Raw genomic sequence first — 13,749 nt, forward strand, 5'->3', positions numbered from 1 at the left:
ACAGAGAGAAATCACAAGTAGATGGAGAGGCAGGCAGAGAGAGAGAGGGAAGCAGGCTCCCTGCCAAGCAGAGAGCCTGATGCGGGACTCGATCCCAGGACCCTGAGATCATGACCTGAGTCGAAGGCAGAGGCTTAACCCACTGAGCCACCCAGGCGCCCCAGGCATTTGTATTTCTTATCCTGTAATACGCACACTGCTTCTTTCTGTTCTTCACCCATTTTTAAAAATTTGGATATGGACGTTTTTCCTATTGGTTACCTGTTAGTATGCTACAGAATCCTGTCACATCTGTTTAAAATATTGTCCTCATGGGCGCCTGGGTGGCTCAGTGGGTTAAAGCCTCTGCCTTCAGCTCGGGTCAAGATCTCAGGGTCCTGGGATTGAGCCCCGCATCAGGCTCTCTGCTCAGCAAGGAGCCCGCTTCCTCCTCTCTCTCTGCCTGCCTCTCTGCCTACTTGTGATCTGTCTGTCAAATAAATAAATAAAATCTTAATAAATAAATAAATGAAATATTGTCCTCAAAGCCAGTGTGTCACCTATCTTATGACCTGCTTCAGTGTGTATGTATGTGTGTTTAATCATAAAAAGTTTTATATTTTTATGAGGTGATACTAATCATCTTTCCTAAACTCTATGGATCTTGCATTTTGGATGAAATTTACTCAAGTCTCCCCCCCCGACAATATTAAAATATTCAAGTTTTTTTTAGCTGCTTTTATGATTTTTACATTTCAACCCTTCATTTCTCTGGGCTTTATTTTGGTGTAATGAAAGCAACCCAACCTTTAGTTTTCTTCTTGTAAACTGCTTCCAAATACTCCAAAACAATTTACTGATAGTCTTTTCCACAATGATATAAAATGCCGGACTTGGGGTGCCTAGGTGGCTCAGGCGTTAAGCATCTGCTTTTGGCTCAGGTTATGATCCCAGGGTCCTGGGATCAAGCCCAGAATCAGGCTCCCTGCTCAGCAGGAAGCTGTTTCTCCCTATCCCTCTGCCCCTGGCTTGTGTTCCCTTTCTCACGTTCTCTTTGTCAAATAAATAAATAAAATGTTTAAAAAAATAAAATGCCAGACTAGACTGACAAAATTAACACTCAAAATAGTTAATGCTTAATACTGAAATCTACGATTCTCTTCTGATGTGTATTTCAAAAACACAAATAGTAGACTTCAGCGGAAGATAGCAGGATATACATTAAAATATTTAAAGGAGACTGCCTCTGGTAGTGGCATTGTGAACAATTTAAGGAATGTTCTATTCCTGAATCTTCTCCAATAAGCATATTTTATCAGCAGCAAAAACTAAATTTTACAAATGAGAAATGAATGAAATATTTTAAAACTAACAACTATGGAAAAATACTAGTACATAATATATATAACTACTATATAAAAATACTAGTACAAAAAATATATAACTACTATATAAAAATCTTTCCCATTAGAACTTTTTTTATTTTGAAGATTTTATTTATTTATTTGACAGAGATCACAAGCAGGTGGGGGGGCAGCAGGCTCCCCGCTGAGCAAAGAGCCCGATGTGGGGCTCTATCCCAGGACCCTGAGATCGTGACCTGAGCCGAAGGCAGAAGCTTTAACCCACTGAGCCACCCAGGCGCCCCCCATTAGATCATCTTAACTGTTGACTAGTCAACTATATGTCCTGCTCCTCACTCCACTGTAGAGCCTAATAGTATTTTTTTTTAAAGATTTTATTTATTTATTTGACAGAGAGAGATCACAAGCAGGCAGAGAGGCAGACAGAGAGAGAGAGGGGGAAGCAGGCTCCCTGCCGAGCAGAGAACCTGATGGGAGGCTTGACCCCAGGACCCTGAGATCATGACTTGAGCTGAAGGCAGAGAGTTAACCCACTGAGCCTAATAATATTGATTCTGAAATCTGTATCAAGACAACCCTAAGCAAAATTTTCTCAAAAGATACTGAATATTTAGTCTGAAAGATCATTTCAGTGTTTGGCTGTTACGGGCCTCTGAGGGGAAATTATGACAATAAAAAAAGCAAAACCAAAAATTTAGCAGAGTTAAAAATGGGTACTCAGAATAAAAAGAATATCCAAGAGAGGGGCACCTGAGTGGCTCACTGGGTTAAAGCTTCTGCCTTTGGCTTAGGTCATGATCCCAGGATCCTGGGATCAAGGCCCACATCCGGGCTCTCTGCTCAGCAGAGAGCTTGCTTCCCATCCTCTCTCTTTAAAAAAAAAAAAAAGAATATCCAAGAGAACTGTAATGGAACAAACTGCTTTTCTCCATCTTTTACAACCCCACTTAACAGAATGGGTAAGGAGGAGGGGGCAGTGAGTATGTCTGCAGGTATGCTTTATTTTTTAAGATTTTCTTTTATTCATGTATTTGACAGGGAGAGAGAAAGAGAGAGCAAGCACAACAAGGAGGAGCGGCAGGTAGAGGGAAAGCGAGACGCAGACTCCCTGTTGATCAGAGAGCCCGTCTTGGAGCTTGATCCGAGGACTTTGGGATCACGACCTAAGCCAAAGGCAGATGCTTAATGGACTCAGCCACCCAGGTGCCCTTGCATGTGTGTTCTATCTTCGTATCTGAATAGAATCTAAAACAAAACATCCCAAAAAACTTATTTCATCTGTTGCATTTTAAGATTTTATTTATTTATTTACTTATTTGAGAGAGTGCATGCACATGTGAAGGCGGGGAGGAAAGGAGGGGAAAAGAATCCTAAAGGTAGACTCCACGCTGAGCACAGAGCCCCACGTGGGGCTTAAACTTACAATACTGAGACCATGACCTGAGCTGAAACCAAAAGTCAGAGACTTAACCAACTGAGCCACCCAGGAGCCCCCCATCTTTGCATTTTAAACTTGGGATAAAACATTTTCAAATGTTTGACTTCACTTCTTGAATAAATGGATTTTCCTCCTTTCTCCCCATAAAACAGCATTGATGTGAATTTAAAAGAAAGCCTCATATTTTACCTTTCATTTTACCAACAGTATTAAGCAACTCATTAAAATTTTCTTTTTTAGACAGGGAGAGAGGCAGAGGCAGACAGAATCTTAATTAAACAGGCTCCACACCCAGCACGGAGCCCAGTGCAGGCCTTGATCTCACTACCCTGAGATCATTACCAGAGCCCAAATCAAGAGTAGGATGCTTAACTGACTAAGCCACGCAGATGCTGCTCCTCATTAAAACTTTCTTAAAAGGGATGCCTGGGTGGCTCAGTCCCTTAGTCCTCTACCTTTGGGTCAGGTCATGATCCCAGAGTTCTGGGATGTAGTTCCCTGTCTGGCTCCTTGTTTGGCAGGAGGCCTGCCGCTCCCCTTTGTTGTGCTCACTGGCTTGTTCTCTCTCTCACTCTCTGACAAATAAATAAATAAAATCTTAAAAAAACAGCAACTTTCTAAATAGAGAACAGATAATGATAATTACCTTCTTAACTTTATAGAAATATTTTTGTTATAGTTAATAGTCTAAAAAATCATCATATGCTCACAGCTTTTATGGGAGAAAAGGGAAAAGTAAAAACATTATCATCTCATTTCCTTAAAAGATTTCATTTCACAAAGTAAAAGCCCAAGGACCTTATGTCCTGGACATAATTTGTTGGCTGGTATTAAAAAATGAAAGGAAAGAAAGCATATGTGAAGTGAAAGAGAAGTTTACTTTTAGAAGCTTCTTCTAAAATGGAAATAAATAGGGGTACCTGGGTGGCTCAGTAGGTTAAACATCCAACTCTTGGTTTTGACACAGGCTCTAGGATCATTCCAGCCTCAGGCTCAGCAACCAGTGGGGAGTCTGCTTTTCTCTCTTTTCTCTTTCTCCCCCAACCCTTTTTTTGGCCCTCCCCGTGCACACTCCTGCTCTTTCTAAAATAAATAAATATATCTATAAAATAAAGTGGAAACAAATAATGAATAAGTTCTTAAGAATTTTTTGCAGCAGAAATAATAAAACATTTCATTTTTTAAAAAATCAGCAAAAATCATACTGAAGAGCACTGGATGAAACAAACAACAATAGAGACTTCAGAGCCAGGAAGACAATACTAGAATTTCACAATTTTCTTTTACCTGTTTTCATGAATCCTGGATGTTCAGCAATGTTTGAACTATTTAATAGCTTCACAGCTTTCCGATAATTGCCTCTTAAGTACTCAAAATTGCTTTTAAGAAACAGAGAGGGCGCAGACTGTGAAGAAAATATAAGTTGCTTATATTTTGTTTTCAGATGTCTATTGTGAGATAATAATCATACTGCTGTACTGGCATATATTCAAGAGCATAAATGAATCATTTAAGTTGTGCTCACAAAAAACTGTAGCTTCACAATTTTTCATTGCTTTCACGTTCTAAAAAAATTAAACCTATCAGAGAGCACCTTATCAACTGAATTAAGGGTCTGCCTAAAAAAAATACATACAGTATATATGGATGAAAATACAGTCTGCAGATCATCAACAGACTGCCTTCATCTATTATACTACTAACTGGAAGCCAATTTAATTAGGTCCTTCAGTTCAATGACTGTTTAGAAAGACTGGAGGTCTCCCTTATTTTTTAGGGTAGATGCACATTCATCAGAACCCAAAGGGATACAAATAATCCAATGCCTTTCCAGATAGAAAAAAAGAAGTATCATTCTATGGATGGAAGAATTACCTAACAGAATGCCTTATTTTTGAGAGCTCATCTTGCATGTGACAAATTTCACATTTTGGATGGCAGACCATGTTTCACTTGCCCTAAGAATCCTCTCAGTGGAGGATCATCTGTATACCTATTTATTTATTTATTTACTTTTTTACTTTTTAATTAACATATAATGTATCATTAGCCCCAGGGGTACAGGTCTGTGAATCGCCAGGTTTACACACTTCATAGCACATACCTTCCCCAATGTCCATAACCCCACAACCCTCTCCCTTCTCCCCTCCCCCCCGGCAACCCTAAATTTGTTTCGTGAGATTAAGAGTCTATTATGGTTTGTCTCCCTCCCAATCCCATCTTGTTTCATTTATTCTTTTACTACCCCCCAAACTCTGACATTGCCTCTCAACTTCCTCATATCAGGGAGATCATATAAGTGTCTTTCTCTGATTGACTTATTTCACTAAGCATAATACCCTCTAGTTCCATCCACGTTGTTGCAAATGGCAAGATTTCATTTCTTTTGATGGCTGTGTATCATACCTATTTAGAATGCAAAAGCATGCACAGATCTACAAACTGAACATTCATCTAGGAGGACATCAGGGATCCTGGTTTCATCATTTATTCACTTTAGCTTAGCTATAGGCTTTTCTTCTAAGTCCTTGTTCATGCTTTGCTCTTCCTCAGGTTGAGGAAACAAGGGCTTCCAAAGCTTATTCCAGGTAGCAGTACTTCCTCCTGATTTAGGTATTACTACTACCCTGCAATACAATTATTTATTTTCCTGTTTCTCTCTTCCTGGTGATTATGGCTTCTGTTAAGGCAAGGATCATGTCTTTTATCTCAAAAAGATTTGATAATGGTTAGCTGGCTAATTAGGTTTTTCCCTCTTAGCCTCAAGTCTACCCTCCTCAGACTTTGGCTACAATTTGTTCTCCTCAAAAAAAAAATCACTTGAGTACTGACCCAGTGACTAATGTAGATCCTGCCTAGGATTTCTAGGGTCACTTTTCCTGAACCATTTCTACTACAAACTATTGTTTGTAGTACAAACTACTACAATAGTTCAAAACCAAATTATTTCTCTTTATTACTTCGTACTTAAAATGTTAACAGTTTTCCCAAAAGCATCAAGAATGTTCATAATTCTTTCTCCTCCAAAATCTTAAAAATTATGTTATCAGTGGGGGAGTGGGGTGGAGGGAGTGGAAGGAAGGAGTAATTTTATCTCAAATATTCTAGCAGCATTAGTCAAATTGAAGGTACTATCAAGCCAGAGATCATCTGGAAGTGGCAGGTTTGGGATACAGCTGAACTGTACATCTTTAATAAATATTTTGGTATAAACTAAAAAAACCCCCTAAGTGTCCAACAGTACATGTTTATGTGAATTGTGATAAGCCATTTCCAGAATACTAGATAGCTATTTAAGATGGTGGTTTTGAGGGCTACACACCAAGTGAAAATGCTTGCTATAATTTTAAGTGAGAAAAGTATTAAATTATAGCCACAGTATGATCACCATTTTACATCCCAATGTCAAGCTCTATATCTAGTGGTATATATATATACACAGTATAATAGACTAAAATAAATTATTTAAGACTGACAAATACCTACTATCCAAACAAGAAAGTTTTAGGGCATAAAAGTTATTACAAATTGGAAAAAAGAAAAGAAAAGAAACATCAAGAAGAAACTTACATTTCCAGCTGTGTTCATGACTGACTTGATTTCCCTTTTGCATGCTTTCAGGGACTTCATTTGGATATAAGCTCTTACTTTATACTGTCAAAGGAAAATGCTAGTATGTGAGAACTGTGATGGATTTACACACGCTGGAAGTTTTACTTTCTAATTAAATGAAAGTTCAAGCCAATCTGTTTACAACAGTTACTTTCAAAAGCAAGTTTTAAATTATCTCAAATAACCTATTTTCACTCTACTCTTAGAATACATTCTAAAAAGCAAAAACAAAAAACATGGTAGAATAAAATTTATACTTAAATTCCAAGCAAAAATATTAAAATTTTCAAAAAAAATTTATATTTTAATTCCATATAATTAACGTACCGTATTAGTTTTAGTGCACAATATAGTGATTCAGCAATTCTCTACTTCCTACCATTTTTTATCTGTACCTGACTAATTAAGAATGAATTTTTGTAGTCTACAAACTGATTTTATCATCCAATACATTCCCTGGCCATTTCACTTAATCTTTCCTTAAGTAATTAAAAGAAAAGATGTTGTATTATCATTTTAAGCAAATATAATTAGAAGGATAAATACGCTATTAAATTATAATACTTAAAAGCCAAACAAACATACATGCCTTGAATTATTTACTGCTTTCAATGATCTATCATATTCTTCATCATTCTTAACTATTAGTAAATATAAGTGATGCATAACCTCTCTTAGAATTTATGCTACCTGATGTATCTTTGATTTTGCAGCTTCTATTAGGGCTCCACTTTCAGCTTTATGATTCAATCCGTCTTTGTTGGTGTTATTACCAGTCTGTAGGGTGTTTAAACAAAGTTAATCAAAATTAATTAAAAATTTTTTACCATAATTTAAATCAGTGATTTATAAGTAAGCTTATCTGAATCACCTAAAACATTTTAAAAACTACAGAATCCCAGGTGTTACACCCAGAGATTCAGATGTAATAATCTGGAGCAGATAACAGGAAAAAAAAATTATTTAAAGATTTTATTTACTTGACAGAGACAGTGAGAAGGAACACGGCCGGCAGACTCCCCACTGAGCAGGGAGCCCTTACACGGGGCTGGATCCCACGATACCAGGTCCTGGTCAGGACTTAGGTGAGGACCCAAACCAAAGGCAGACACTTAATGTCGCATGCCCCCTTCCCTTTTTTTTTAAAGAAAATTCTACTTTTGAGAAACTCTCATTGAAGATGATATACCAGGTTTAAAAAGCATGGATATTACTCAGGCAAAACTCAAGATTATCTTTCTGAACCTAAAACAGATGTCATTTCCTTCTTTATTTTTTAACTTCCATTTTTTTTTTTTTAAGATTTTATTTATTTATGTGTCAGAGAGAGAGAGAGAGAGAGACAGGGCACAAGCAGGAGCAGCTTCAGGCAGAGGGTAAGGGAGAGGTAAGCTTCCCATTGAGCAGAGAGCCAGATGCAGGGATAAATCCCAGGACCCTGGGATCATGACCTGAGCAGAAGGCAGATGCTTAACCGAGTGAGCAATCCAGGCAGCCCTTTTCTAAACTTTTGATGTTCACATTTTAAAAAAATGTAATGATTGGGTGCCTGGGTGGCTCAGTGGGTCAAGCCTCTGCCTTTGGCTCAGGTCATGATCTCAGGGTCCTGGGATCAAGGCCCGGTTGGGCTCTCTGCTCAGCAGGGAGCCTGCTTCCTTCTCTCTCTCTCTGCCTGCCTCTCTGCCTACTTGTGATCTCTGTCAAGTAAATAAATAAAATCTTAAAAAAAAAATTCTTAAAAACAAAATGTAATGATCAATGTCTACATTTTTTTAAAAAGATTTTATTTATTTGAGGAGGGGGGTACTGGGGAAAAGGAGAGGGAGAAGCAGCCTCTCCACTGACGTGGGGCTCAGTCCCAGGACCCTGCGATCATGTCCTGAGAAAAAGGCAGAAACTTAACTAACTGAGCCACCCAGGTGCCCCCATGTCATATAAGCTTTTTCTTACACAAACACTGCCAACATCATACACTAGGTTCCCAGTAATATCCCAAATCCTTCACAATGTGACCAATATTTGAGTGGACAATCTCATCTCCTGATCTCCTATACCTACATTTTTCAGGTATAGTATGCATTTCAGATTACCAGAAATTCCTCCAAGTACCACTCTCACACCTTCTGTGATGTTTTCTCTGCCATGACAGTTACTCTGCTCCATCCTTCTGCTTCTGACTAGTTGAATTATATTATATTACATCTTTCAAGGCCCAAATCAGACATCCAAACTTCTCCAAGATAATTAATTATTTATCTGGGGAGGGAGGGCAGAAGGAGAGGCAGTGAGAATCTCAAGCCAACTCCACACTGAGCACAAAGCCCTACATGGGGTTTGATCTCATGAACCTGAGATCATGACATGAGCTAATATCAAGAGTTGAACACTCAACCAACTGGCGCCCTTAAACTTCTCCAAAATCATCCCTACCTGCCTTCCTCCAAGTGCCTGGAGAAACGCTGCCCCATCTTTCTCCTCTCACACAAAGTGTAAACTACAAGGTTTTTATTTTTGTTACTTTAGTATCTAGCAAAGGACACAAGCATCTGCTGAACAGAATTATATTTTTATCAACTCATTCATAAGTACTGAATATAAAAACAAAGTATTTTACCACACAGTGTTTAGGAATAATGCTAAGATGATTTAACTCAGTTCCTTTCTATCCACATCTGTTAAATTGTAAAAAGTAATGCTAATGTTTATTTTTAAACTTAGAGAACTTAGACAGGTAGAAAGAAAGTACTATTAACAATCTGTTTTCTACAAATACTTTTTTTTTTTTTAAGATTTTACTTATTTAACAGAGAGCGGGAGAGCACAAGCAGGGAGAGCAGCAGGAAAGGGAGAGGGGCACCTGGGTGGCTCAGTGGGTTAAAGCCTCTGCCTTTGGCTCAGGTTCTGATCTCAGGGTCCTGGGATTGAGCCCCGCATCGGGCTCTCTGCTCAGCAGTGAGCCTGCTTCCCTCTCTTGCTGCCTGCCTCTCTGCCTACTGTGATCCCTCTCTCTGTCCCCAATAAATAAGTAAAATCTATAAAAAAAGATCCCAGGATCATGACCTCAGCTGAAGGCAGATGCCCAACCATCTGGGCCACCCAGGAGCCCTACAAATACTCCTTTTCTAACAAAAGGGCAGGAACAGAAAGAGAGAATGACCATCCCTTGACAACTAGAGGACAAGCAAAACAAAAAACAAAAGTGGCACCTCATGGTACCTACCCACCTCTGTTGGCTTAGTGGAGCATGTGACTCTTGATCTCAGGGTTGTGGGTTTGAGTCCCATACTGGGTGTAGAGATTACTTAAAAATAAAATCTTGCGGGGGGCACCTGGGTGGCTCAGTGGGTTAAAGCCTCTGTCTTCAGCTCAGGTCATGATCCCAGGGTCCTGGGATCGGGCCCCACATTGGGGTCTCTGCTCAGCATGGAGCCTGCTTCCTCCTCTCTCTGCCTGCCTCTCTGCCTACTTGTGATCTCTGTCTGTCAGATAAATAAATAAAATCTTAAAAAAAAAAATCAAATCAAATCAAATCTTGGAGCACCTTGGTGGCTCAGTCAGTTAAGTGTCTCTTTTGGCTCAGGTCATGATCTTGGAGCCCTGGGACCAAAGCCCACACTGGGCTCCCTGCTTGGTGGGAAACCTGCTTCTCCCTCTCCCTCTGGCCCTCCCCACTGCTTGCACATATGCATGCGCACACTCTCAAATAAAATCTTCAAAAAAACAAATAATTAAAAATACAAATAAAGTCTAAAAATAAAAACCCCATTAGAACTAAAAAGAATTCTTAATGTACACCAAATCCCTTATTCCAGAATACATCATAAATACGCACTCTTTCTAAAGAACTTAAATAATGAAATTTTCTCTATAGTGAAAGCAGCCCTGTCTATCCAAATTATGGATTTCTATTGTCTTAATTGTAATCTTTACATCCAGTAAATTGAACATTTCACCAGTGAAAAGATACAAACACACTCCCTTAGTAAGTGCAGAAATTAAGACCACTATGAGATACTACTTTACATCCATTAGGATGGTTACAATGGTTTGTTTTTTTAATTTTTTAAATTTATCTATTTGACAGACGGAGATCACAAGTAGGCAGAGAAGCAGGCAGAGAGAGAGGAGGAAGCAGGCTCCCCGCTAAGCAGAGAGCCCAATGTGGGGCTCGATCCCAGGACCCTGGGATCATGACCTGAGTCAATGGCAGAGGCTTAACCCACTGAGCCACCCAGGCACCCCAGGATGGTTACAATGTTTAAAAAAAAAAAAAAAAGGTAATAACAAGGTCGGCAAAAATGGTAGGAATGTAAAATAGTGCAGCTAATCTGGAAAACAGGCTAGTAGTTCCTCCTAAGATTAAACATAGAACTGCCATATGATCCAGCAAGTCCACTCTTAAATATATACCCAAGAGAAATGAAAACATATATGCCTTCACAAAAATATGTACACAAAGGTTAACAGCAGCATCATTTATATTAGTCAAATGTGGAAAACCACCCAAATGACCATCAACCGATGGATAAAAAAATGTGCCAAATCCATATAGTGGAGGAGTACATGGCCATAAAAAAGAATGAAATACATGAAAAGGGAATGAAGTACACGCTACAACTTGATAAACTTTGAAGGTACACCAAGTGAAAGAAACCAATCATGGAAGGCCATATATTAATATAATTCCATTTATATGAAATGTCCAGCACAGTCAAATTCATAAAGATAGAAAGTACACTAGTGGTTGCCAAGGGTTGAGGGAAGGGGAAAAGTGCTAACAGATACAGCATTTCTTTTTGGGGTGATGGAATGTTCTGGAACTTAGATAATGATGACAATTCTACAACTCAGTGAGTATATTAAAAGCCACTGAACTGTACATCTTAAAACGTTAGATTCTGTAGATGTAAATTATATTTGTTTTTTTTTAGGTTACTGATCAATTTTTTTTTTTTAAAGATTTTATTTATTTTTTTGACAGAGAGAAAGATCACAAGTAGGCAGAGAGGCAGGCAGAGAAAGAGCGGGAAGCAGGCTCCCTACTGAGCAGAGAGCCCGATGCAAGGCTCGATCCCAGGACCCTGAGATCATGACCTGAGCCGAAGGCAGTGACTTAACCCACTGAGCCACCCAGGCGCCCCTCAAATTATTTTTTAAATAAGTAGGCTCCATGCTCAATGTGGGTTTCTAATTCACGACCCTGAGACCAAGAGTCACACGGTCTACTAAGTGAGCCAGTCAGTTGCCGCCATTAATCAAAATTTTAACTCCTCTGTCTCTCCTTACTAGTATGTGGGCCACCTGAGGGTAGGCATAATTCTTCTGATTTTTTTTTAAAGATTTTATTTATTTATTTGACAGACAGAGATTACAAGTAGGCAGAAAGAGAGGAGGAAGCAGGCTCACCACTGAGCAGAGAGCCCAATGTGGGGCTCGATCCCAAGACCCTGGAATCATGACCTGAGCCAAAGGCAGAGGCTTTAACCCACTGAGCCACCCAGGTGCCCCAATTCTTCTGATTTCTTTATTTACTACAAAAATTTTTAGGGGCACCTTGGTGGCTCAGTTGTTAAGTGTCTGCTTTCGGCACAGGTCATGATCCAGAATCCTAGGATTGAGCCCCAAATCAGGCTCCCTGCTTAGTGGGAAGCCTGCTTCTCCCTTTCCCACTGCCTCCCCACCTCCCTGGCTTGTATTCCCTCTCTTAATCGCTAATAAATAAAAAAATAAAATCTTAAAAAAATATATTTTTTTAAAATTGAGGTATAATTGACATAAACACTATCAGGTATACAACATAATGATATTTGTATATATTATGAAATAACTAAGTCTAGTTGAAACATCTATCACTGTACTATACACAATTACAAAAGGTTTTTATTCTTGTACTGAGGACTCTGAGGACAGATTCGCTTGGCCATTTTCGAGTATGTAATACTATGGTTATCATTAAGAATAGTGGTCAGGGGCACCTGGGTGGCTCAGTAGGTTAAAGCCTCTGCCTTCAGTTCAGGTCATGATCCCAGGGTCCTGGGATCGAGCCCCACATTGGGCTCTCTGCTCAGCAGGGAGCCTACTTTCCTCTCTCTCTCTCTCTGCCTGCCTCTCTGCCTACTTGAGATCTCTAATAAATAAATAAAATCTTTAAAAAAAAAAAAGTTTAAGGGGCGCCTGGGTGGCTCAGTGGGTTGGGCGGCTGCCTTTGGCTCGGGTCGTGATCTCAGGGTCCTGGGATCAAGTCCCACGTTGGGCTCTCTGCTCGACAGGGAGCCTGCTTCCCTTCCTCTCGCTCTCTCTCTGCCTGCCTCTCTGCCTGCTTGTGATCTCTCTCTGTCAAATAAATAAATCTTAAAAAAAAAAAAAAAAAAAGAACAGTGGTCATTCTGTATTGAATTACATTTCAATAAAGCTGATAAAATTATTTAATAACCCAAAATATTAACCATAAATTTTAATCTGATCACCTCAGAATACTTACCTCATTCTTCCCATTTTTGTTGTTGCTGCCTTGTGAAATCATTTTTTCTAGGACAGCAAGAAGATGCAAAGCTTTCTCAGCTTGATAGGTTAATATATATAGGTCTACAAGCAAAAAACACACTGCTTGGGCAAATTTTTCTTCTGGGGGGGAAAAAACAGGAAAAGAAAAGTTATAATCCAAAGTGAAGCAAACATTTCAGACTACTCCTCCTCAGAAAGTTCTAAAGAGCAAAGACACTTAAGTCTTTATTTAAATGAATGTTCATCACCTAGAACCGTGCATGGAACAACTTACAATACCAACAATGCTATTCTATTCCGCATCTCAAGGCCTCTCATTGCAGTGACAGATACTCCTTTGACAAAAAATATCTACCAAACACCAATGCATGAAACGAGGAGTTACTACTTTAGTTAGAAGGAAACCCTAATTCCAGTACCCACTTAGCTACTTACTAGGTATGTGACCTCTACATATCACTGAGCTAATTTTTAGACCTCAGCTAGCAGACCTGTAAAATGGGGAGAATACTTCACCTGCCTGAAGGCAGGGGGGAGGTGAGCCAGATGATCTTCTGAGGTCCAACTCTGAGGAGGATTTCAAAGGAGGAAGAGCCCAAAAAGAGAGGAAGGGTAACCTGTTATGTCACAACACTATTTTCCTTTCCTTTCAGAAGAAAAAATGAAAAACAAGGTTTAAAAAAGAATGCTAAAATCAAGAACAGAAAATTTCAAAAGCCCTTAAAAGCCTCCTAACAAGTCCTGATTCCATTCTTGCTCTTACACAGCAAACAGAGTGGATTCCATTTAAAACTAAAATCAAGGTGGTCAATGCACAAAGGGCCAAGGGCTTCCCATCACTCATAATACAGT

General features: G+C 39.2%; 1 protein-coding gene across 9 annotated transcripts in view; it reads right to left on the bottom strand.

Annotated features, from left to right (window-relative positions):
* The window catches only part of CNOT10 (CCR4-NOT transcription complex subunit 10), a 79,513-nt gene that overhangs the window by 41,959 nt on the left and 23,805 nt on the right, over positions 1-13,749 (bottom strand). For all 9 annotated transcript variants that reach the window (XR_006609290.1, XR_006609289.1, XM_045089079.1 and 6 more), the window contains 4 exons: positions 12,875-13,017; positions 7,084-7,170; positions 6,352-6,435; positions 4,069-4,186 (listed from right to left, as the gene is read on the bottom strand). Coding sequence is in view for 7 of the 9 variants with exons in the window: in XM_045089079.1 (XP_044945014.1) it covers positions 4,069-4,186; positions 6,352-6,435; positions 7,084-7,170; positions 12,875-13,017 (432 nt within the window). In the remaining 2 variants the exon portion in view is untranslated. The remainder of the gene's footprint in view (positions 1-4,068; positions 4,187-6,351; positions 6,436-7,083; positions 7,171-12,874; positions 13,018-13,749) is intronic.

Source organism: Mustela putorius, unplaced genomic scaffold, assembly GCF_011764305.1.
Source record: "Mustela putorius furo isolate JIRA1106 unplaced genomic scaffold, ASM1176430v1.1 tig00003834_pilon_pilon_pilon, whole genome shotgun sequence".
NCBI classification, from domain to species: Eukaryota; Metazoa; Chordata; class Mammalia; order Carnivora; family Mustelidae; genus Mustela; species Mustela putorius.